Here is a 23,876-nt window from a genome sequence, read left to right as displayed (position 1 = left end):
ATTTGACTCATCTCTGAACATTTATCTAAAAACTTTGCAAAACAATGTAAAAACACTGGTTTAGACAATGCCCTTGAAAACTGAATACTGCTGTTTCGTTAGAGTAGAAGTATTTGTCAATCCTGTTGTGCAGGTTGCATCAGTAAAACTGAAGTTGTGAAAACGTCCGTGAAAGCATTGGTAGAAATTATAAACTTACAATGTACTGTGTTGTTTTAAAACATTTTAAAATTTTTGAAAAGGAGAATTCTAAAGAATTTCACGAACATAGGGACCTGAGAATATACTTTTAATCAAACCATTCCGTCACCCTTTGAAAGAAAATGAAGACAGTAAAGACTTCAGAAAAGGTTCACATGAACAGTTTCTGGATGCACTCCAATTATGTGGATAGCTTTGGGAAGCTGGGGTTGTCGTCCTTGCAGAGAAAGTTGAGAGGAGATTTTAATGTGTTTGAAATTGAGGACTCTGAAATGTGTTGATAGGGAGAAACTGCACCCATTGATACAAGGATCCAGATCTGGAAGACACCAGTTCAAGGTGATTGGTACGAGAAGCAATTGTGGTGTGAGAAGTTACTTTTAAGTAGTGTTTGGAGTTTGCACTGCATGAGATTGTTACGGTGGCAGATTCAATTGAGGCGTTCAGAAGGGAATTGGATAATTTATATGAAAAGATTTGTAGGACTGTAGGGTAAAAGCCATGAATTGAGGTTAAATTTGTTGCTCTTTCAGACAGCCAGCATGGATGTGACAGGCTGAAGGACCCATTCTGTGCTGTAACTACTCTGATTTTTATGGTATTCCATTTGTAGTGATTTTAAGTGATCTGGAAGTGCATCATTGCAGTTATTGCCTTTGCCTTTGGGTGCAGTACTTGTAAGTGGTCAGATGCCTGATGTTTTCTCTATCAATGGGCTCTTGTGCACAGTTCATGTGTTTTTAAAAAAAAATCTCCAATTTTAAACGCTCCTAAATAGTTAATACACAAGGCACATTAGGAAAAAAAGCCTACTGTCAAAGTCAAATTTACTTTGTACGGTAGTTTTGATTTGGTTCCATTTGCATGCTATCTTTTAAATTTCATTGTTGATTTGAAATACAGTTTTTGCTTTGTTTCAGTTGAAAAGACTGAGTTTCAAGGTCAGTGCAATGAATGTTGGCTGTGATTGCTAAACACTGAATGAAGTGTCTTATGACCCAATCCATATCATGCATTAAATCCATTGCTAACATAGACAATGACCCTTCATTAAAAATGCCTGCCCCACTGTGATGCTGATAAATGGGAGATATTCATAAAATCCTCTGAAAAACAATGTCATTGCAAATCATACCTTAAAATTTCTCCACGACCTGATGTTAACAGGGCCTGTCTTGCAGCGTTTTGCTTGTGACAGAAATTCCTGTGAATATACCATTCCAAATGTCTTTGCTTCAGAGTTGGAAAGCCAGGAACATTTGAATTAGACAAAGTTATAAGAACGTACAAAACTTTTTTAATTTCCGGTGTACTTTTTTTTCCCCCCAGAGCGATTTGATCACCATTGTCCTTGGGTTGGAAACTGTGTTGGAAAGAGGAATTACCGTTTCTTTTACCTTTTCACCATATCGTTGTCATTTCTCACTGTCTACATCTTTGCTTTTGATATTGTACATGTGGCACTGAGTAAGTATTCAAGAGAAAGTACTTGTGTTATAAAGTTATTGCTCAAAACATTTACAATAAGGTTTCAGGAAGTCTCATTGCCTGTTTAAAAGCATGGGTCCATTTTGAAGCTTTGACTTTCACTTTTGATCTCATTACACCAAGTCAGACCAAATATTGATTCACTTTATTAAAAAAAAATCTGCTTCTGTAATATGGTGAATGAAACATATATTTTCTTATCTGAGTATCCTGGGCTATATTCTGTCTCGTCATTGGGCAACAGATCATCTGTTGCACCTATGTCATATGTTGCAATATGCCATCCGATCAGCCTGCAGCCCAAAAAGATTGCTAATTTATCACAAATCAGGACTGCTTCAGACACTGTCTACCAAAAGCTACGTAGAATCCCTATGTGTCATCTCCATTCCCCCCCCCCCCCCCAACCGCCCCACTGGCTGTCTGGCTCGCTCCCACTCTTGCTCTCGATCAGCATCTGCAAAACTTTTACAATTTGTGTTTAACCTTGGTCATGCAGGAAAGCACTCAATTTATGTGCACACTTTTAAAATATTTATAATCCTTTTATCTTAGTGTTTTTTCTTCCTAAGGTGTATAGTTCTACTGGTAGGGATGCATTGGGACAATGGAACCTGCACGATAGTACACCATTCCAAGTCAGCCTATTTTGCTCAGATAATGGGAATTGCAGAAGCTGGAGAATCCAAGATAACAAAGTGTGAAGCTGGATGAACACAGCGGGCCAAGCAGCATCTCAGGAGCACAAAAGCTGACATTTTGGGCCTAGACCCGAAACGTCAGCTTTTGTGCTCCTGAGATGCTGCTTGGCCCGCTGTGTTCATCCAGCTTCACACTTTGTAATCCAGCCTATTTTGCTAGCGACTTTAAACTTTTCAAATCTGAAATATTGATGAGAAGGAAGCGATTCTTGCATAGTGAATGTTTATGATCTGGAATGTGCTAGCAGCAAGTTAAATTGAGAAAATCAAAAGCATATTAAGTGGTTATTTGAAAACCGAGCACGTTGGGGTTTCGGGAAGAAAGCAACAGACTGGTATTGGGTGAGCTGCTCGCTTGGAGAGCTGACACAGTATGATGGCTTAAATAGCCTTCTGCAATGTAACAATTCATTAATCCTGAAAATGTAGGGATACTGAAATTGAACTTTGGTCGTTTTTACTTGGAGATGTCCTGAGCTGTGCAATAGGCTATTGTAAAACAAACTTTGTTTTAATGGGGGATGTGTGAGCTAATTTTCAACGAACAAAGAATTAGGTTTTACTTGTGGTCTCCTCCACAGAAATAAGGCAGAGAAAAAAATCTTCCGAGAACAGTTTTTAATTTCCAAGGCTTGCTGACATGCTTTATTTCATTTATGAACACACAAACTAATTGTCGGAATAGTTAAGCATATACTGCATTCCATTTATTTGAAATTTTTCTCAAGTTAAAACCTGACCAGCAAAGAATTGCCAGCTGCAAGTCTAGGCTCACATCTGTTTCTGTTGGAACACTCTGTCCAATTCTGGTCTGCCTGCATGTCGTGAAACATGAAAGGAGTCAGAAGATTTACAAGGGTTGACAGGATTACAGGGTTTGAGCCATAGCAAGGAGCTGAACAGGCAGCACTGTTTTCCGTGGAGTCGCTGAGAGGTGACTTTATAGAAATTTATAAACTCATGGTGGATGTGGTTAGGGTGAAAAACTCGGGTCTTTTCTCCAGGGTAGAGGAGTCTAAAACTAGATGGCATAAGTTTAAGGTAACGGGGAAGATTTCAAAAAGGGACCTCAGGGGCAACTTTTCCAGAGGGTGGTACATGTATGGACTGAGCTGTCGAAGTGCTGGGAGGGGTGTGTTCAGTGAGAAGATTTTAAAAAGCCTCGATGAATATATGACTGGAAGGGTTTAGAGGGATATAGGCCAAAAGGGACTAAATGAGGGGGGAATATCTGGTTGGCACGGATGAGTTGGACCAAAGTGCCTGTTTCCATGCTGTACATCTCTCTGCTAATGTGACTATGTTTAAAACAAAGTTGGTTTCTCTGCATTTCTCTTTTTTGCCTTGCATGACCATCTAAAATAGATCAGAAGTGAATATAAAAAAAAAAGTGCTCAGTTGGCCTGTTGGCAGAGGTGTGGAGTTGGTGTTTCAGGTCATTTTGACCTTTCTTTGGAATGCATTAGGAGCTCTGGAGGGAAGGTAGGGTGGTGGTGGGGGGGGGAGGAATGCGGAGGGTGGAGGTGGTGGTAGTGCATGGTATGATCTGCCTCCAAAATCCCCAAATTATCCCAGAAATTCCACCTTTGGGAGTGACCAGAGAAAAACTGCCCATGTAAATAGAGTGAAAGGAAATGAAGAGCCACTGCTCCAACAATAGGCTGGTTCTGTCAGGTTCTGCAGAAAGCACAAATAGGAAAGGAGCAATTTGCAATTGGAGGAGCAACTTTAGTGGTAGTGGTCAGCAAGGTTGAAAGAAGCAGAAGTGAGAACAGCAATGGAAACTGCTGGCAGGGGAACTAAGGGAGGCCCAGGAGTGAGTCAGGGACTGGGCTGTGGTGGACAATTTGAGATTGGGAATGGGGAAATGTGAGCCCTGACCCTATTAGTATATGGCTGCTTAGGTGGCATTTCAAGAAAAGCAGGACTATTATAAGACCTCTCAAAAGGGAAAGGTCCATATCTTAATTGAAATTGCTGAAGGGGTCAGTCTGTTTACATTATATCTAGTGTTCCAGCATCAGGATTAAAGTTAGTGCTGAGTTTTCTCTAACTAATGTGGGATTTAAAGTGACGGCAATGTGTGGAGATAACCTGATTTTGTTTTTTAATGGCTTCATAGAATATAAGAATGAAACATTCTACCATTAAAGCCCAAACACAGCATTCAGTTTGCCCCTGAGGGCTCCAATGTTACTGAAGTGATAAACGTAGTGAGGAAAAGAAACTGCAGATGCAGGAATCCAAGATAGCCAAACAGGAGACTGGAAGAATACAACAGGCCAGGCAGCATTTGGAGGAAAGGAGCAGTCAATGTGTCGGGTATTACCCTTCTTCAGGACCTGAAGAAACAATGACTACTCCTTTCTTCCAGATGCTACCCGGCCTGCTGTGTTCTTCCAGCCTCCTGTTTGATAAATGTTGTGGCATGGATCTAGCAGCAAAGGAATTCTGCCTGCTGCTTATTATATTTACAGATGTTAACAGACTTGTTGTGGGCTTTTTTGCGTCTATCCATTGTTTTGCCAATGGACGATATTCTAACTAAAACAAACCACAATTTTCTTTTAAAAGAAAACTTTGCTCCATCTTCCAATATGCATTCCATTTATGTATTTAAAATCGTCAGAATTCAGAACCTTTCCAAATTATCGGTCTTTCTTGAGTCGTGTGTTTGTGTACCACATTTTGTTGAAATTGTCCTTTGAAGTATGTTTACACACCAATGAAGAACATTTACTTCTTGCCTCATAAACCAAGGGGAGGTAATGGTTCTGAAAGGATTAAAATTCATGTTACATTAGCTTAACCCATACTCCTGGTGTCCCCCTGTCTAGGGCTGAAGAATAGGAGTTCTATACTACCTTTTTTTTTGGGAGGGGGGGAAGGAGCAGAAATATCTGTACTAGCTGTCTAAGGTTCAAGTAATAATCCCTGACCAAATGTAGTTGCACTTCTTACCGTGCTAAAGTGCTACAGTCTCTCCTGTAGATAGGTAATGTTGGGACATCCTCTCCCTCGAATATTTAGATAAGCCCCAGACAAAGCAAGGATAGAGGAGGATGGGTGACAGCAGACTATCTCAAACAGCTGTCACTGTGTCCCACTTTACAAGTAGAGGTGACAAATACCAAGAGGTAGCTGCAGTGGTCATCTAGAAAATACCACAACCACCTTCAGAGACTAGGTAATTTGAAGGTTTGTTGCCAGAGAAGTGGTTTGGAAGTCATTAAAACTCATCACACTATTTATAGGCACAAGTCATAATGTTTTCTGGTATGAAACAAAAACCTCCTCATCTGAGCTATGAGTGTTTCTCTTTAAACTTAAAAACAAACTCCAAGTCTACACATTTCCAATGACGATGAAAAATGGGTCACCTTGTTAAGTTGTAAAATCCTGAAGTAGACACAAGCCCATTAGGCTGCCAAAGCAGCCCTCCCAAACAATTATAAAATAGTGAGTTCAGAGAAGATTTCTAGCTCAGGTTGAGGTTCTGGATGTGAGTTTGCTCGCTGAGCTGGAAGGTTAGTTTTCAGACGTTTCGTTACCATTCTAGGTAACAACATCAATGAGCCTCCGAAGCGCTGGTGCTATGTCCCGCTTTCTATTTATCTGGTTAGGTTTCCTTGGGTTGGTGATGTCATTTCCTGTTCTTTTTCTCAGGGGATGGTAAATTGGCTCCAAATCAATGTGTTTGTTGATGGCGTTCCGGTTGGAATGCCATGCTTCTAGGAATTCTCGTGCGTGTCTCTGTTTGGCTTGTCCTAGGATGGATGTGTTGTCCCAATCAGTGGTGTCCTTGTTCATCTATATGTAAGGATACAAGTGATAGTGGGTCATGTCGTTTTGTGGCTAGTTGATGTTCATGTATCCTGGTGGCTAGCTTTCTGCCAGTTTGTCCAATGTAGTGTTTGTCACAGTTCTTGCAAGGTATTTTGTAGATGACGTTTGTTTTGCTTGTTGTTTGTATAGGGCCTTTTAAGTTCATTAGCTGCTGTTTTAGTGTGTTGGTGGGTTTGTGGGCTACCCTGATGCCAAGAGGTCCGAGTAGTCTGGCAGTCATTTCGGAAATGTCTTTGATGTAGGGGAGAGTGGTTATGCCTCTTAGCAGAGGCAGTAATGCAGAGACTCGAACAAACAGCTCTGCCAATCATCCAACCCAAACTTTGGGTCCGCTACGTGGATGACACCTTTGTCATCAGTAAACAAAATAAATTAGAGGAAACCTTCAAGACCATCAATAATACCCTTTACTGGCATAACATTCACAAAAGAGGAGGAAAACAACAACAAACTGCCATTCCTAGATGTCACAGTAGAGCGAACAGCCAATGGGGAACTTCAAACCAGCGTCTACAGGAAAACAACACATACGGACCAAACACTGAACTACAGGAGCAACCATCCCAACACCCACAAACGAAGCTGCATTAGAACATTATTCCAACGAGCCACCACACACTGCAGCACAGAGGAAAATCACTTATACAGCGTATTCATAAAGAATGGGTACCCTACGAACACAGTCTGCCGATTCCTCAGCAACAAACCCAAACAAACAGACAAAATGGGCCCAGAAACCATAACCACTCTCCCCTACATCAAAGAAATTTCCGAAATGACTGCCAGACTACTCAGACCACTTGGCATCAGGGTAGCCCACAAATCCACAAACACACTAAAACAGCAGCTAATGAACTTAAAAGGCCCTATACAGACAACAAATAAGCCGAACGTCATCTACAAAATACCTTGCAAGAACTGTGACAAACACTACATTGGACAAACTGGCAGAAAGCTAGCCACCAGAATACATGAACATCAACTAGCCACAAAACGACATGACCCACTATCACTCGTATCCTTACACACAGATGAGGAAGGACACCACTTTGATTGGGTCAACACATCCATCCTAGGACAACAGAGACACGCACGAGAATTCCGAGAAGCATGGCATTCCAACCGGAACTCCATCAACAAACACATTGATTTGGAGCCAATCTACCATCCCCTGAGAACAAAAACAGGAAATGACATCACCAACCCAAGGAAACCTAACCAGATAAATAGAAAGCGGGACATAACACCAGCGCTTTGTCGGAGGCTCACTGTTGATGTTACCTAGAATGGTGAAGAAATGTCTGAACTAACCTTCCAGCTCAGCGAGCAAACTCAAATCTAGAAGTATAAAATAAATCACCTTGGCTAAAGAAATACTTTTGCTGCTCTTTCTTTTGTGTCTGAAATGATTACATTGCTAATTCAAAATTCAAAACCAAACTTCTACATATTTCTAATATTTATTTTTGTCGCAATTTGTAATAGTTAAAAATAGGATATCTCTCAAATGGAAGTTGATAACTGAATGAGTGGTTTTATCAGACTAGTTTATCTTGTTCAGATTTTCCCAAGATTTTTCAAGTGTACATCCAATGGACTGTATTTGTATTCATACTTGAGTTTCAAAGTGAAAGGTGTTCTTTTATCCTTAATCGGTCAAATGTATAAATTTAGTTATTGAATCGCATAAAACTGTGCTCATTGATTACAATTTACACCAGAAACTTAAAACACGTACCCCTCCCTATCAATTAGTGATAATCCTGATCTCTCTCTGCCTTTGGGACCACAGACTCTTCCTAGTCTCTAAAGCGTTGCCATTTCCATGCAGCTGCAGACTTCCTTGAAGTTTAATTGTGCCTGAGCCTGGATTCTAAAAATGGTGCTGTTTTTACTATTATTCCTGTGAGCTTTTTGTGATGACGTTTACAGAGTGGCAGAAGTTCCTTTTTTTTATGTTGTGCCCATTTATTTTATATCTTTTTGTCTAAATTTGTCAAATTCAATTTCTGAAGGAATGCCCTATAGATCTATTATTTTAATGCCTCTACATCCCACCCCCTCTTCACCCCTTTCTTCCCTCCCCCCTCAAAAAAACCTACCACTACAATTTCTGCCTCCCTGTGACATAAAGCCTTTGTTTTCCTTTTTGGAGCCTGTCTGTTCAAACCATTCTCATGTGTGTTTTTTTTTAAACAGGATCTGTGGACAATGGTTTTTTAAACACCCTGAAGGACACACCAGGAACATATCCTTTTTGATGGAGTTAGAAGCATGCATGTTTCTGGACTTTAGGAAATAGTGTTCAAACCGGTTACAGCTTATAGGAATTTGAAGATTGCAATGCATGATAACATCCGAAAAATAGAGATACATGCTATGATTTCATAGAACAGCATTTTTTTAGCATGTAAACAGCATTTAAGTAATGAAATGATGTAATGTATGCATTGCCGATAACCCATGGATTGATAGATTTGAGTGATTAGGATGCTAAATCTACAGATTAAACTCTGCATATTTCTCCTTTTATACCTGAAATATTGGACATTTGGTTTGGGATGCTCAAGTTGAAGGACATGATATTTTATCTGAGATAATGGGAACTGCAGATGCTGGAGAATCCAAGATAACAGTGTGGAGCTGGATGAACACAGCAGGCCAAGCAGCATCTCAGGAGCACAAAAGCTGACGTTTCGGCCTCTAGGCCCTTCATCAGAGAAGGGGTTGGGGAGAGGGTTCTGAAATAAATAGGGACAGAGGGGGAGGCGGACTGAAGATGGATGGAGGAGAAGATAGGTGGGGAGGGATCAAGGAGGCGGGATGAAGTTAGTAGGTGGGAAATGGAGGTGCAGCTTGAGGTGGGAGGAGGGGATAGGTGAGAGGAAGAACAGGTTAGGGAGGCTTGGGTGAGTGATAATGGGAACTGCAGATGCTGGAGAATCCAAGATTCTCAGATTATCAAGCAGATGTTCACCTGCACATCTGCCAATGTGGTATATTGTATCCATTGCACCCGGTGTGGCTTCCTCTACATTGGGGAAACCAAGCGGCGGCTTGGGGACCGCTTTGCAGAACACCTCCGCTCGGTTCGCAACAAACAACTGCACCTCCCAGTCGCGAACCATTTCAACTCCCCCTTCCATTCCTCAGATGACATGTCTATCATGGGCCTCCTGCAGTGCCACAATGATGCCACCCCGAAGGTTGCAGGAACAGCAACTCATATTCCACTTGGGAACCCTGCAGTCCAATGGTATCAATGTGGACTTCACAAGCTTCAAAATCTCCCCTTCCCCACTGCATCCCAAAACCAGCCCAGCCTGTCTCTGCTTCCCTAACCTGTTCTTCCTTTCACCCATCCCTTCCTCCCACCTCAAGCCGCACCTCCATTTCCTACCTACCACCTCATCCCACCTCCTTGACCTGTCCATCTTCCCTGCACTGACCTATCCCCTCCCTACCTCCCCACCTATACTCTCCTCTCCACCTATCATCTTTTCTCTCCATCTTCCGTCCGCCTCCCCCCTCTCCCTATTTATTCCAGTTCCCTCTCCCCATCCCCCTCTCTGATGAAGGGTCTAGGCCTGAAACGTCAGCTTTTGTGCTCCGAGATGCTGCTTGGCCTGATGTGTTCATCCAGCTTCACACTTTGTTATCTTGATATTTTATTTGTCCTGATTATATAGTTGTATGATTTTTTTTTTAAAGTTATGTAGAAATGGGATTATTATACTGCTGCTCAAGGAAATTATCAGATGCCGCTTTTCATCAAACCTATTTCCAAACTTATTCATCTGAATTTGTTGTTAGTTGGCCCTTCCATCCCCCGTTGGTTGTCTCTTTCCATTAATTCCTCATACTGCACTCGAGGTCACCTTTGTGTGAGGTTACCCAGTGCAGTCAGCATTAGATATCACTAATTCTAAACTGCATTTTCGTCCTTACTTCTCCAATTGAAGGTTAGGATCATACTGTAGAATCAGTGATCGTTGTACGCAGATTTATCTTGTCAATGCTTTCTTTCTTTCTGAATATTCAAAATGTTAATTTTATTAAACAGATTTCTACAAATTTTGGACATGCCCAAATTCCAATATGTCCAATAACATACGTTGGAACAGAGTCACAAGTAAAACATTATGATGTACTGTTGATGGTTTTCACACTGCAGGTTCTTACAAGTAACAGTCCAGAGAGTGACCAGAAAATTGATTTGTAATGTTGGTTATGTTAATTACAATCTTGGGTGAACTACAGAATCTAATACAGATCAATTTTCTAATCAGTAGAGGTTAAGAATTACTGCTTGTAACAAGCTAACACTCCCAATCTTCACCAGGGATATTGTATGCCGTGCCCTCGATGGACAACATTGAGCAAGATATTATTTGCCATCTTGCTGGTAACAAACTTCATAAAACAGGCTATGACACGTGCTCCAAAGCAGGAGAGAAGTTCCTTATACTGGACATTCGCACACCTAATTAATTACTTATGGTTATTTTATAGCCTCTGCTTTTCAGGTTATTTTGCTTGAAGCCTCATCTCTAGTATCAGTTTTACTTTTCCAATGATTGAAAGTTGTATTCAAGTAGAGATGAGCTTCCTGCTTTCCTACTGAAGATGCAATAAATGCTATGGTGGAATAGTCAAGTTTGAAGCTTGGCTTAAAGAAAAACCACTTGGGTTTCCTGCCTGGAGCATACAAACTAATTCAATCTTTGAGTTCACTGATCACAGTCAATATCATTCAAACTTCTAGTGTTTCTTACTTGGGAGAAGAAAATCTCCTCTGTTTCTTCTCTTAATTATAACCATTGCAGTTTCTACAGTCTGTACTTGTAACTCCTGTTTCCTAATCTGAGCATTTCACCCACACAGCTGTCCATTTTAGTTAATTATTAGTTTGTGGTCTCCTTTTCCTGGATGTCTTTACATTTAGAAGTGATCCCCATTTTTCCTAGTCATGTTTCACATTTTTATCTCAGCTTTTTGAAAAACCCTCCATACGTTTTTTGGTTACACAAATGTAACTCTCCTTTTGGCTGAGTGTTAACATTCTTCTGAAGGGCTTTCAGAATCTCTACAGTAAACGTGTTACACTGTAACATTATTGTTCTCCACTGATTCCCAATTTGATGTCACTGCAAATTAGAGTGCTAGACATCTACAAAACAGAAAAAGGTTCTTCAGCCTATCACATCCATGCCAGTCAAAAATGACCATAACTTTTCTAATCTCGTTTTGTAGCACTTGGCCCATAGCTGTGTGTGTGCCCATGTGTGCACTTACAGGCAGAGAGTTCCAGCGTCCCACCACCCTCTGCATGAAAAATGCTTTCCTTTAGAACACAGAACATTAGAACTCTACAACTCAGGAATGAGCCGTTCATGAAATGACATGCCAAATTAAACTGATCCCTTCTGGCTGCCCTTGGTCCATATCTTTCCATTCTTTACATACTCATGTGCCTATCTAAAAGTCCCTTAAATGCCCCTGTCATATCCACTATTACCACTACCCCAGCAGTATGTTCCAGATTTCTACCATTGCATTAAAAAAAAATTGCCCCTCATTGTACCAACATGACCCCATCCCACACCCCCACCACCTTTTAAATGCAAGCCCCTGAGTAATAGACACTTCAGTTCTTGTGGGTGGGCAGGGTGTAGATTCTAGCCATCAACCCTATCTACACATCTCAGTTTTACAGACTTCTGTCAAGTCTCCCCTCAGCCTCCACCACTTCAAAGAAGACAACCCAAGATTTTCGAGCTACTTCTTATAGCTCCTACCCCCAATCCAGGCTGCATCCTGGTAAACCTCTTCTGCACCCTCTCCAAAGCCTCCATATCCCTAAGCGACTAGAATTGAATGCGATAAGTGAGGCCTAAGCAAAGGCTTAAAAAGCTGCAACATGACATCCTATCTCTTGTACTTAATTCCTCGACCAATAAAAGCAAGGTGCCATATGCTTTTATTTTAACCACCCTCCCTACTTGTGTGGCTATCTTCAAGGAGCTAGGGATTTGAACCCCTGGATCCTACCTTCGTTAATGCTGTTCAGAGTCCTGCCATTAACTGTATACTTTTCCTTAATATTTGACCTCCCAAAGTGCAGCGCCTCCTACTTACCCAGGTGAAACTCCATCTGGCATTTCTCTGCCCATATCTGTAACTTATCTATATGCTGCTGTATTCTTTGACAATCTTCTACACTATCCACAACGTCACTGAACTTTTATATCACCTGCCTACTTACTAACCTACCCATCTACATTTTCATCCAAGTCATTTTTGTGTGTCACAAACAGCAAAGGTTCCAGTTGCAGAACACCATTAGTCACAATCTCCAGCCAGATAAACACCCTTTCACCCTCTGCCTTCTATGGGCAAGCCAATTGTGAATCCAGATGGCTAAGCCACCATGGATCCCATGCATCTTAATCTTCTGGATCCGCTCCTCCATGAGGGACCCTGTCAAAAGCCTTACTAAAATCCACGCAGATAACATTGACTGCTCTACCCTCACCAACCACCTTTGTCACCTCCTCAAAATTCAATCAAGTTAGTAAGATGTGATTTACCCTGCATAAAGCCATGCTGATTGTCCCTAATTAGGCCATGCTTTTCTAAATGTGCATAAACCCTATCCGCAAGAATTCTCTCCAATTGCTTCCCAACTACTGATGAGACTCACCACTACATAGCTACCTGGATTATCCCTCTTCCTTTCTTGAAGAGGAACAACATTAGTTACTCACCAGGACCAGCCCAGTAGCTAGTATGGATACGAAGATTTTGGGCAAGGCCCCAGCATCTCTCCTTTTGCCTTTCTCAGTAACCTGGGCTAGATATCATCGGTACTGGAGACTTCTCTACCTTTAATGTTCTTCAAAAGACCCATTTCTTTCTTGGTCTCAAAATGCCATGGCATATTAGCATGCTCCACACAGATCTCACTATCCTCCATATCCTTCTGGGTGAATACTGATCCAAAGTACTCATTTAGGATCTTGCTCACACCCTCTGCTTCTAAGCACAAGTTGCCTTCTTTATCCTCAAATGGCCCTGCCGTCTCCCTAGTAGTCCTCTTGTTTTCATCAATGTGTAGAATGCTTGAGACTGCCTTTTTAACTGTACTTGCCAAGGTCATTTCATGGCCCCTTCTTACTCTCCTAATTCCCTGCTTGAGTTCTTTATGTTGCCTCTAAAACCCCTTACCTTAAATCCATGTCTCCACCCCCCTCCCCAAACCATTGATATTTCCATCAAAGGGTAAAGTTTCTTAATGGTGGCAGTAAAGTAGAAAGTGTTTGAGTTCTGTGCCTGTATGTTCTGGCTCACGTGACTAGCTGTTTTGTTCTTTTTCTTTGTTTTGTTCCATTTTTCTTCTTTTTTTTAATCAAAATTCACCTTTTTATATGTGGCTGTGATGGATGCGAGAGCAGTTGTGAGGGTCTGCTGTGGTAGATCTGGATGTCTGTTCCACATGGCCGTAGTGGCAGCAGTGTTATTGAAGGCTCTGATCCATTTCTCCTGGTGGCAGTGTGGCGGTTTCAGCAATGGCTACAGCAGTTGTGGTATGATAGTTCTGGTTTGTCCCTCATGGCTAAGGCAGCTTTGGGCAGTGACTGAAATGGCAACAGCTTGAGTGACCGTTTCAACATCAGTGATTTTTGTTGGGTCTGGTCTGTCTCTCCATGCTGCAGTGGCGATGAAGTGGTTTCAGCATTGGCTTCAGCAGCTGCTCTTACTGGAGCAGCCTTGGGTATGGCTTCAGCAGTGTCCCATAGTCACTCAATAAACCCAAATTGCCATGGCGGGAACAAAAGACAACGTTGTATCAATTATCTCTGTAATTCCTGTGACAAAAATGGCACCAAATTGTGCTGACTTGTACAAATCTCACTATTTTCATAAATACAAGTGACAGTATGTTATCTGTATTCCTCATAATTTTATGCTTCTCAATTATGTCCTCTTTCAACTTCCATTGCTCTAATGTAAACAACCCCAGTCTGTCTAATTTCTCTTCATAACTGAAACTGCTTCAGCCCAGACAATATCCTAGTAAATCTTCTCTGCACTCCCCAATGCTATCCCATCCCTCCAACGATGTGGATTCTAGAACTGTACACAATACACTAGCTGTAGCCATTTTTGTTTTACAGTTCCAGCATAACTTCCCTTCTCCTAAAATTCCCCCTGCTTTGGCTAAAAAAGTAAATAATAGGTGCCTCAACCACTTCATCCACCTGTCCTGATACCTTTTTTAAAGAGTCTGGTGTGCATGCACACCAAAGTCCCTCTGATTCTACTGTTGTTCATGCATTCCACTGCCTTGTTTGTCCAATTGTGTGAAGCGATGCAAAACAGTACAGCAATATGGTCAAGTGCCATAAAAATGGAAGGGTTTCATTGCTTCTAAATAACTAGCTGTGAATTGATGAGCATTTGTTTCTGCTAGGAACATGCTTTAACAAGCTTGCATGGAAGTGACTGATTTTTTTTTTTCAAAAATAAAACCCACAGCTACCTAGAATACACCTCTTCCCACCCATCCTCCTGCAAAAATTCCATCCCCTATTCCCAATTCCTCCGCCTCTGCCGCATCTGCTCCCACGATAAGACAAACCACTCCCGCACATCCCAGATGTCCAAGTTCTTCAAGGACCGCAACTTTCCCCCCACAGTGATCAAGAACGCCCTTGACCGCGTCTCCCGTATTTCCCGCAACACATCCCTCACACCCCGCCCCCGCCACAACCGCCCAAGAGGATCCCCCTCGTTCTCACACACCACCCCACCAACCTCCGGATACAACGCATCATCCTCCAACACTTCCGCCATCTACAATCCGACCCCACCACCCAAGACATTTTTCCATCCCCACCCCTGTCTGCTTTCCGGAGAGACTACTCTCTCCGTGACTCCCTTGTTCGCTCTACACTGCCCTCCAACCCCACCACACCCGGCACCTGCCCCTGCAACCGCAGGAAATGCTACACTTGCCCCCACACCACCTCCCTCACCCCTATCCCAGGCCCCAGGAATGACATTCCTTATTAAGCAGAGGTTCACCTGCACATCTGCCAATGTGGTATACTGCATCCACTGTACCCGGTGTGGCTTCCTCTCCATTGGGGAAACCAAGCGGAGGCTTGGAGTCCGCTTTGCAGAACACCTCCGCTCAGTTCGCAACAAACAACTGCACCTCCCAGTCGCAAACCATTTCCACTCCCCCTCCCATTCTTTAGATGACATGTCCATCATGGGCCTCCTGCAGTGCCACAATGATGCCACCCAAAGGTTGCAGGAACAGCAACTCATATTCCGCCTGGGAACCCTGCAGCCATATGGTATCAATGTGGACTTCACCAGTTTCAAAATCTCCCCTTCCCCCACTGCATCCCTAAACCAGCCCAGTTTGTCCCCTCCCCCCACTGCACCACACAACCAGCCCAGCTCTTCCCCTCCACCCACTGCATCCCAAAACCAGTCCAACCTGTCTCTGCCTCCCTATTTGTTCTTCCTCTCACCCATCCCTTCCTCCCACCCCAAGCTGCACCCCCATCTACCTACTAACCTCATCCCACCTCCTTGACCTGTCCGTCTTCCCTGGACTGACCTATCCCCTCCCTACCTCCCCACCTATACTCTCTCCACCTATCATCTTTTCTCTCCATCTTCGGTCTGCCTCCCCCCCTCTCCCTATTTATTCCAGAACCCTCACCCCATCCCCCTCTCTGAAGGGTCTAGGCCCGAAACGTCAGCTTTTGTGCTCCTGAGATGCTGCTGGGCCTGCTGTGTTCATCCAGCCTCACATTTTATTACCTTTGCATTTTGCTATTTTCTAGGGAAAGGATCTCAATTATGTAAAAATGTAAGCTTTTGGTATCGCTATAAAACTTAATGCAGCTGTGGTAGATGTATTGAAATGATTTTTTTGAAATCCTGGAATAGTGTGTAAAAGAGAGCTTAAGTTCATAAACCAAAGAATGTTGTATTTGGCTGAGTTTAGGAATAGCCATGTGGGGAGGTAGCATTGATAGTAAAATGGAATATTTATCTTTCCTTGAATGCTTCTGATATTTCCGTGACACTTGAACTTGGGGTCTGGATCTGTTTATGACCATGTCTGTCTGTCTGAATCTGAGGAGGTCTGGCTGCTCGAGGTACTTTAATTTATGCAGTTTTAAAAATGCAAATGTTCTTATTACACAGTATTGTAAAATAACTAACAATTACTACTTTGATATTAAGAGTTGCTGTGACTGTTAAGTCGAAATGCTGTATTATGGCACTGCTGCTTAACCAAGTAATAGTGATTGTTAGTGCATTGTTTGAAATATTCAGAGCTTGCTGTTGAAGTAGAAATGTTTAAAATTTTATGCAAGTGTATTTACTATTGATTGGTCATTCCTTAACTTTGTCATTACGGTACTAGAAGTGGTAATCTGTTTCTTCACGTTATGGTCTGTGATTGGTCTGTCTGGATTTCACACCTATCTTATTGCACTCAACCAGACCACCAACGAAGATGTAAGTAATGTGTGCACAACAGGGGAATGCTTTGGCTTTGGGGCTGTAACTATTCCTAATCAATCAAAATGATGTCTATTCATTATTATTATTCTTTATATTTATCTAAAAAAATGGCAACTTGCAATGTTTATTCCAAAGGCTAAATGTTGCCAGCAATAATTATGGCTAGCAACATTGGTGATTTATTATTTCAACTTAATTATGTGGTAACTAAATTAAATATTTTCTGCACTGTTTTATAAGTACAGTAATGCTTTCACTTGACTTATTTATATTAGTAACAGCTGAACAATGCTTTCATTTATGAAAGCTCCTCATTTTCAAAAGGTGATTTCCAAACCAATAATGCTCAGAATGAACTGTTCTAAATTCCAAGACCCTGCTGTTGGATGAAACAGACAAATGCTTGAATCTATTGCCCTCCTATTGGCCCTGTAGATGTTAGCGGTAGACTGCAAAATATAAGGTTTATATGTTGTACACAAGCACATCTTGTCATTAATATTAATACTGTTTCAAGTGGAATGTGACAAATTGATGTAAAAATATTCTTTCACAAATAGATTTTAAGTGAAAAATTTGTACTGATTATATTGATGCCAAAATGGCTGCTTTTGCTTTCAAGGTAATTCTCCAAAACAACGTAATCATTGCTATTTTTCTTCTATAGTCTATTACTTTTCTACATGAACGTTGATCCCTTTGAGCCATAAGGCTTGCATTTATGCCTAACTTTTTTTTTGCTTTTAAAAATATTGAATAATGAGCCAGAGAACAGTTTGAAAATAAGCATCCTGTATGGCTAAATCTTTCCCAAACAGATTCCACTTGCCAACTATTCAGTACAGTACATTCCTTTTGAAATGGGGCATCTGTGCAATTCTGGACTGATGACTGTAAGGCACAAAGCTTTGACAGTAGTTCCTCTTTTGGCATTACTCCAGTTTTGTCCTAACAAACAGTTATTAACACAAATGGGAAATATAATCATTGTCAAAATATGAGTAGTTAAACCCTCTATTCAGTATTTTTGAACACTGTTTTGACTTCTAAAATACAAGCCAAGTCTGACAAAATCTCCCCTTCCCCTACTGCATCCCTAAACCAGCCCAGTTCATCCCCTCCCCCCACTGCACCACACAACCAGCCCAGCTCTTCCCCCCCCACCCACTGCATCCCAAAACCAGTCCAACCTGTCTCTGCCTCCCTAACCGGTTCTTCCTCTCACCCATCCCTTCCTCCCACCCCAAGCCGCACCCCCAGCTACCTACTAACCTCATCCCACCTCCTTGACCTGTCCGTCTTCCCTGGACTGACCTATCCCCTCCCTACCTCTCCACCTACACCCTCCCCACCTATCTTCTTTACTCTCCATCTTCGGTCCGCCTCCCCCTCTCTCCCTATTTATTCCAGTTCCCTCCCCCCATCCCCCTCTCTGATGAAGGGTCTAGGCCCGAAACGTCAGCTTTTGTGCTCCTGAGATGCTGCTTGGCCTGCTGTGTTCATCCAGCCTCACATTTTATTATCTCTGACTTTTCACTTAGTCATCATTATTATTGGCTTTAATTTATTGGGTGATACTCCATTGAAGCAGTGGTCAATATTATGTGACGGATGAAGTGTCGCTGTAACTAGTACTTTGATTTATTCTGATGGGAATACACTGTCTTTAACTTGGAATAGTCAGTGCTGGTGCATAGAATGATCCACATGCTCAGATAGCAAGAATAATAGTCGCTAAAAAATTGTATCTATGTAGCTGGCGATGAGTGCTTAGTGTTTGAAACTATTATTTTCAAAAATGTTTTAATTTGCCTTTTACAGATTAAGGGTTCTTGGTCAGGAAAAAATGGAATTCATAATCCTTACAGCCATGATGGTGTGTTAAAAAACTGTTGTGAGATCTTATGTGGACCAGTGCCACCAAGGTAAGAAAGATTAAAAACCACAATAGCCAGGTCTTCTGTAAATCAGAAACCAAAACAGAAGCTGTTGAAAAAGTTCAGCCGGTCTGGCAGCATCTGTGGCGAGAAATCAGAGCTAATGTTTCGGGTCGAATGACCCTTACACAGAACTGAAGATATTTTGCACAGAACTTGAAATCACAGGACCAACTAAATGATGTCTAAACTGCTGAGTAGGAGCTTAGCAATCCATGTCTGGGTCAACATTCATTTAGTCTACAACCAACAGCACTTCGACAATTCGTTACTAGTCTTTTTAGTATTTGAGGGACCTCCTCTACTGTGCACAAAGCAGCTACCTTCTTTGCCATTTATTTTGTTTTTATTTATTCCTGATTATTGTGATTTGAGTTGTGTTGGTAAGGTCAGAATTTTAGTGGTGAACCACTGTCTTGAGGTTCTGCAGTCCATGCCCACGGACCTGCAGTGGTAATAGGAAAATAGTTCCAGGATTTTGCCCTCAGACAGTGAGTATGAGGAAATAATGGTGATCTATTTCTAAATCAGGATGGTTTGTGACTTAGGTGTGGCAGTCAAGGAGAAGCATTACTGCTACTGGGGTTTCAGTGATACTAATGTAATTGAATATCATAAGACAATGGTTAGATTCTTTCTTTCTTAGCAATTGTCATTGTCTGCCAATTGTGTGGCATGAATATTATTTGCCACTTAACTACTTACCTATTATTGAGGTCTTGTTGCGTGTGAGCATAGACTGTTTTGGTATCTGATTTGAAAAGCCCCACTTCTGACCTTCAGGAGGAGGAAGATTCATTATTGAGCAGCTGTAGATGGGTGGTAATAGGGCACCATACCGAAGTGCTCTGTGATGTTCTGGGGCTGGAATGATTGACTTCCAATAGTCTCATCTATCTCCTTATATATAGGATGCAGCTCTAACCAGTGGTTTATCCTCAGATAGTTTTATCCCCAGATTATCATAGCTGTAACTTTTGTTAGGAGTCACAAGTGCATACTGTTTGGCCCTGCAATGGGATCTCGAACTAGGTTGCCCTGTTAGTACCCAAACTGAGTATCAGCGCACAGATTACTAAGTGCTGTTTGACAGTACTTTTGATGACACTTTCCATCTGAGTGTAGAATGTTGGAGTAGTAATTGATGGGTTTAGCTGTTTTACTGTTGCAATTTTCCACATTGAGGTGGATGCCAATGTTGTAGCTGGCTTGGAACAGCTTAGCGAAGGATGTACCTAGTTCCTAAGCAGAGTTTTGGTACTACAACTGGGATGTTCCATTTTGTATCCAGTAGTCAGCTATTTCGTTATGAATTGAATTATTTTAAAGATGATCAGATTGCATCATCTACTTGGCACTTTTGACTAAATCAACAGGCAACTTTCTTCCTAATGACTGACCTAAACCCACGAAACTTCATGCAATCTGGAGAAAATGTTGGGGATTTTGAGGGATGCTCCCTCCTGACTGCATAATCAGTGTGCCACCTTTATCTGGTAATGGTAGAGACTGAGGAATGGCTGTAAAGTTTGGTGCACTGAGTATGACAGTATGACGGTATGTCTGATGCTCCATACGTGACTAATTGGTGAGAAGGAACCAGTGGGTTGTGCCTCATTTCAATGCTAGGTAGCCCATCTGGTTTCATCTGTTTTTGACTTTGCTGTAGCAGTGTGAAATGCAACAAGTGGCTTTCTGATAGAGGGCCAATAAAAGTCAACTGCATTGGCATGTGTATCTGGAGTTGTGTGTAGGAAGACAGGTTTCTTTCCCTAAAGGACATACATAAAATCCCACCTGATTTTATGACAGTCCATTAAGACCTAGAATTTTATTCCAGATTTTTTAATTGATTTCCAATCATTTCAATTACTGTTGTTCAGTTAGAATGAAGGGTATTAGTGCAGGCATCTGAATTACTAGTCTGGTCACATTACCACTGTTCTGTAAGTATACCATAATCCCCCTTGTCCTGCTTACACAAGAATTAATTTGCTGTGAAGAATATTGTTCTGAGAATTTTAAAAAACATTGAAGAAATTGTTTTGCATTATTTTGCAGTTGCAAGCGGTCCTCATTTTTCCACAAAATCTATAAGTGTAGTAACCTTCTCCGAAAAATGAAGCAAGTTATTTTTGCTGAGTAAGAACTGTCCATTGCACTGCCTGAGTGCTTCCTTTGGTTATGATTTTCAAATTAAGGCAGTCCTCCTATTCCACTGGATCATGTGAATATCAAAGACCCCATGACAATGTTCAGAGAAGAACAAGGAGTTCTACCAGTACTCTATCTGCTGCTCCTTAAAATGCCAGAAGTGATTTGTCACTGTTGCACTGGCTGTTTTTGGAATCTTACGATATGCAAATTGACTGCCTGGCTTGCATCCAGAATTTTTTGGACAAATACTTTTGACTTTGAGCTAAACAAAAACTATATGTATTTTGATGTTCTTCAATTTTGAACTGGACATTGGCAGATCATGTTGCCTGTCCACGTCAAATACCTATAAACAAATCTTGTGAAATCTAGCTTCAGATCGTTTTATAAGTGCTATTGTATGACATATTTGAAAAGTAGAGACTATGGTGCCGTTAAATGGCAACACGCCTTCCCATGTTGTGCCCCCAGTATATGCTATTTTTTAAAATTCTTGCTCGCACTCGCAGTCGTGGTTTCTGTCATTCCAGTTCCTACCCTCACCCCGTGTTACCATTAAAAGGGAATAAAAGGTTTTATTTAATTAGAAATCAATACCAAACATATTTCTTTTTCAGTGTTCTTGACAGGAGAGGACTTATTCAGGATGAGACTGGTGTTACTGCTAACCAAATTGCAAGTACAGCGCCACCGATGACGGTAAGACCCAGTTGACATTGGTGTTTTGGATACTTTGATACTCGGTTAAAACTAAAATATGGCCGAAGAAGAAACATTGTAAATCATTTTCATTCATAGGAACAAGTTAGGAGGTAACAGCACAAAGCTGATTTAAAGAAGCAATTGTGTGCATTCCTGTGGGACAAAATTGTCGGAGATTTGATGGGAAGGATTCATCTTTGCTTGGACGCAGGCACAGGCAATAAAATGTTTTATTGAGGGGTGTTCACCAGCGTTACTTGAGTGTAACTTGAGCACAAACCACTCGGTGCCTCAGTCAAGCACAGCTACGTCATTAATTGCTGACATTTGAGGTTCTAACCTCTGGTTTGGGTTGGGGTTTAAAGATGCCATTTCGAAATGGAAATCTGACTGTGATTCCTCCTGCAATCTACACCCAAATAAATTGACTGCTTGTTTTGCTGCTTATTTGACTCTACTTTTTTCACTTGCCTTCAAAAATTGGTGCACTTTAAAAGCACTGGATATGGCACAAGCCATGGGCCCCGATACCATTCCAGCAACAGTACAAAAGACTTGTTGAGAACTTGCTGCATGCCTAGCTAAACTGCTCAGGTTAGTGGTGAAGCTACTGTAGCAGCCAGCTGTCAAAGTGGAAAATTGTTCAGCCAGGTCCTGCCTGTGAAAAGCAGGACAAATTCAATTCAGCCAATTACAGCCCCGTCAGTCTACCCTCAATCATCAGTAAACTGACAATACCTTCTGTCAACAGCACTGTCAGACACCTGTTCAGCAATAATCTGTTCACTGACACTGTTTGTACTTTGCCAGACCTCATTAGCTCCTGACTTCTTCACGCATGGTTAGCCACAGCAACATCCCAGTGGTCCAGTGATGAAATTCAGCATGAAAAACAGTTGTTGTGTTATTTGCTGGTGTAAGCAGAGAAGCTAACATCCCTGTCTCCCTTTAAGAGAAAATACACAGCAAGCTATAAGGGTATCACAATGTGCAAAGCATGGGCTTCTGTGGAACATCAGATCTGAAAAAAAGAATTTTTTTGATGTCACATGTATGCAATGCAGAGATCAGAATAAAGGGAACCATATATCTCAACTCAATTCCTGTCCAGATTGAAGAAACATCTGTAATTGGATCTATTCATAATTACTAGAAAATCCTACTTGATTGTCATTGATTTTTTTTAAAATTTGAGGTCAAAGCTTATGCCTGACAGTAGCCGAGACAGTAGTTTAGACTTTAAAGGGCATCTTTGCTAACTTAGCATTCTTGATTAGGTTGTCTCTGAAAAATGTCCACAACTTGCTAGTGATTATTTCAAATACTTGTTAAATTCTTGGTTTGGGCATCTTACAACTTCCCAGCATATCCCAAATTCATTGAAGCTGAAAAGAAAGCCAGAACTATCATAGTACTATTAAGAAGGATGAAGACGTTCAAGTTGCACTTAGAAATTACAGAATTACGCCAGTGCAATATGGGTTAGCACTGTCAGAAGTGTTATGGGCAGAAAGGTCTGAACTCTTCTTCTGATTACCTTGAAAAGCAAATTAGGTGTTGCTGTCAGCCTTCCAGGCCTGCAGCTATAAAGCTCTTATGTTCCCATCATTTATCTGCATGTGCTTGGGCAGGTACACATGCATCATTTATCGTATGGTGCGGAATACCAAGCTCCATTGACTTTGAAATTCATAATCATGGCCTCAATTATGTCACAAGAACTGCATTAACATGTGCGTTTGTACACATTCACTTTTTGTAACAAAAGCCACATTTTATTAGAGATAATGGGAACTGCAGATGCTGGAGAATTCCAAGATAATAAAATGTGAGGCTGGATGAACACAGCAGGCCAAGCAGCATCTCAGGAGCAGCTCCTGCAGTGCCACAATGATGCCACCCGAAGGTTGCAGGAACAGCAACTCATATTCCGCCTGGGAACCCTGCAGCCATATGGTATCAATGTGGACTTCACCAGTTTCAAAATCTCCCCTTCCCCCTACTGCATCCCTAAACCAGCCCAGTTCGTCCCCTCCCCCCACTGCACCACACAACCAGCCCAGCTCTCCCCCCCCCCCCCCCCCCCCCCCCCACCCACCCACTGCATCCCAAAACCAGTCCAACCTGTCTCTGCCTCCCTAACCGGTTCTTCCTCTCACCCATCCCTTCCTCCCACCCCAAGCCGCACCCCCATCTACCTACTAACCTCATCCCACCTCCTTGACCTGTCCGTCTTCCCTGGACTGACCTATCCCCTCCCCACCTACACTCTCTCCACCTATCTTCTTTA

At 41.8% G+C, this 23,876-nt stretch overlaps 1 protein-coding gene across 4 annotated transcripts in view; it reads left to right on the top strand.

The window, feature by feature from the left end:
- zdhhc9 (zinc finger DHHC-type palmitoyltransferase 9) overlaps window positions 1-23,876 on the top strand; it is a 104,718-nt gene that overhangs the window by 66,033 nt on the left and 14,809 nt on the right. For all 4 annotated transcript variants that reach the window (XM_059651457.1, XM_059651456.1, XM_059651458.1 and 1 more), the window contains exons 4-8: window positions 1,531-1,668; window positions 8,436-8,484; window positions 16,682-16,784; window positions 18,612-18,715; window positions 21,502-21,583. In XM_059651457.1, coding sequence (XP_059507440.1) covers window positions 1,531-1,668; window positions 8,436-8,484; window positions 16,682-16,784; window positions 18,612-18,715; window positions 21,502-21,583 — 476 coding nt within the window. The remainder of the gene's footprint in view (window positions 1-1,530; window positions 1,669-8,435; window positions 8,485-16,681; window positions 16,785-18,611; window positions 18,716-21,501; window positions 21,584-23,876) is intronic.

This window comes from Stegostoma tigrinum, chromosome 15 (assembly GCF_030684315.1).
Source record: "Stegostoma tigrinum isolate sSteTig4 chromosome 15, sSteTig4.hap1, whole genome shotgun sequence".
NCBI classification, from domain to species: domain Eukaryota; kingdom Metazoa; phylum Chordata; class Chondrichthyes; order Orectolobiformes; family Stegostomatidae; genus Stegostoma; species Stegostoma tigrinum.
Note: the sequence above shows the minus strand (reverse complement) of the source record. Positions and strands in the feature narration are given on the sequence as shown.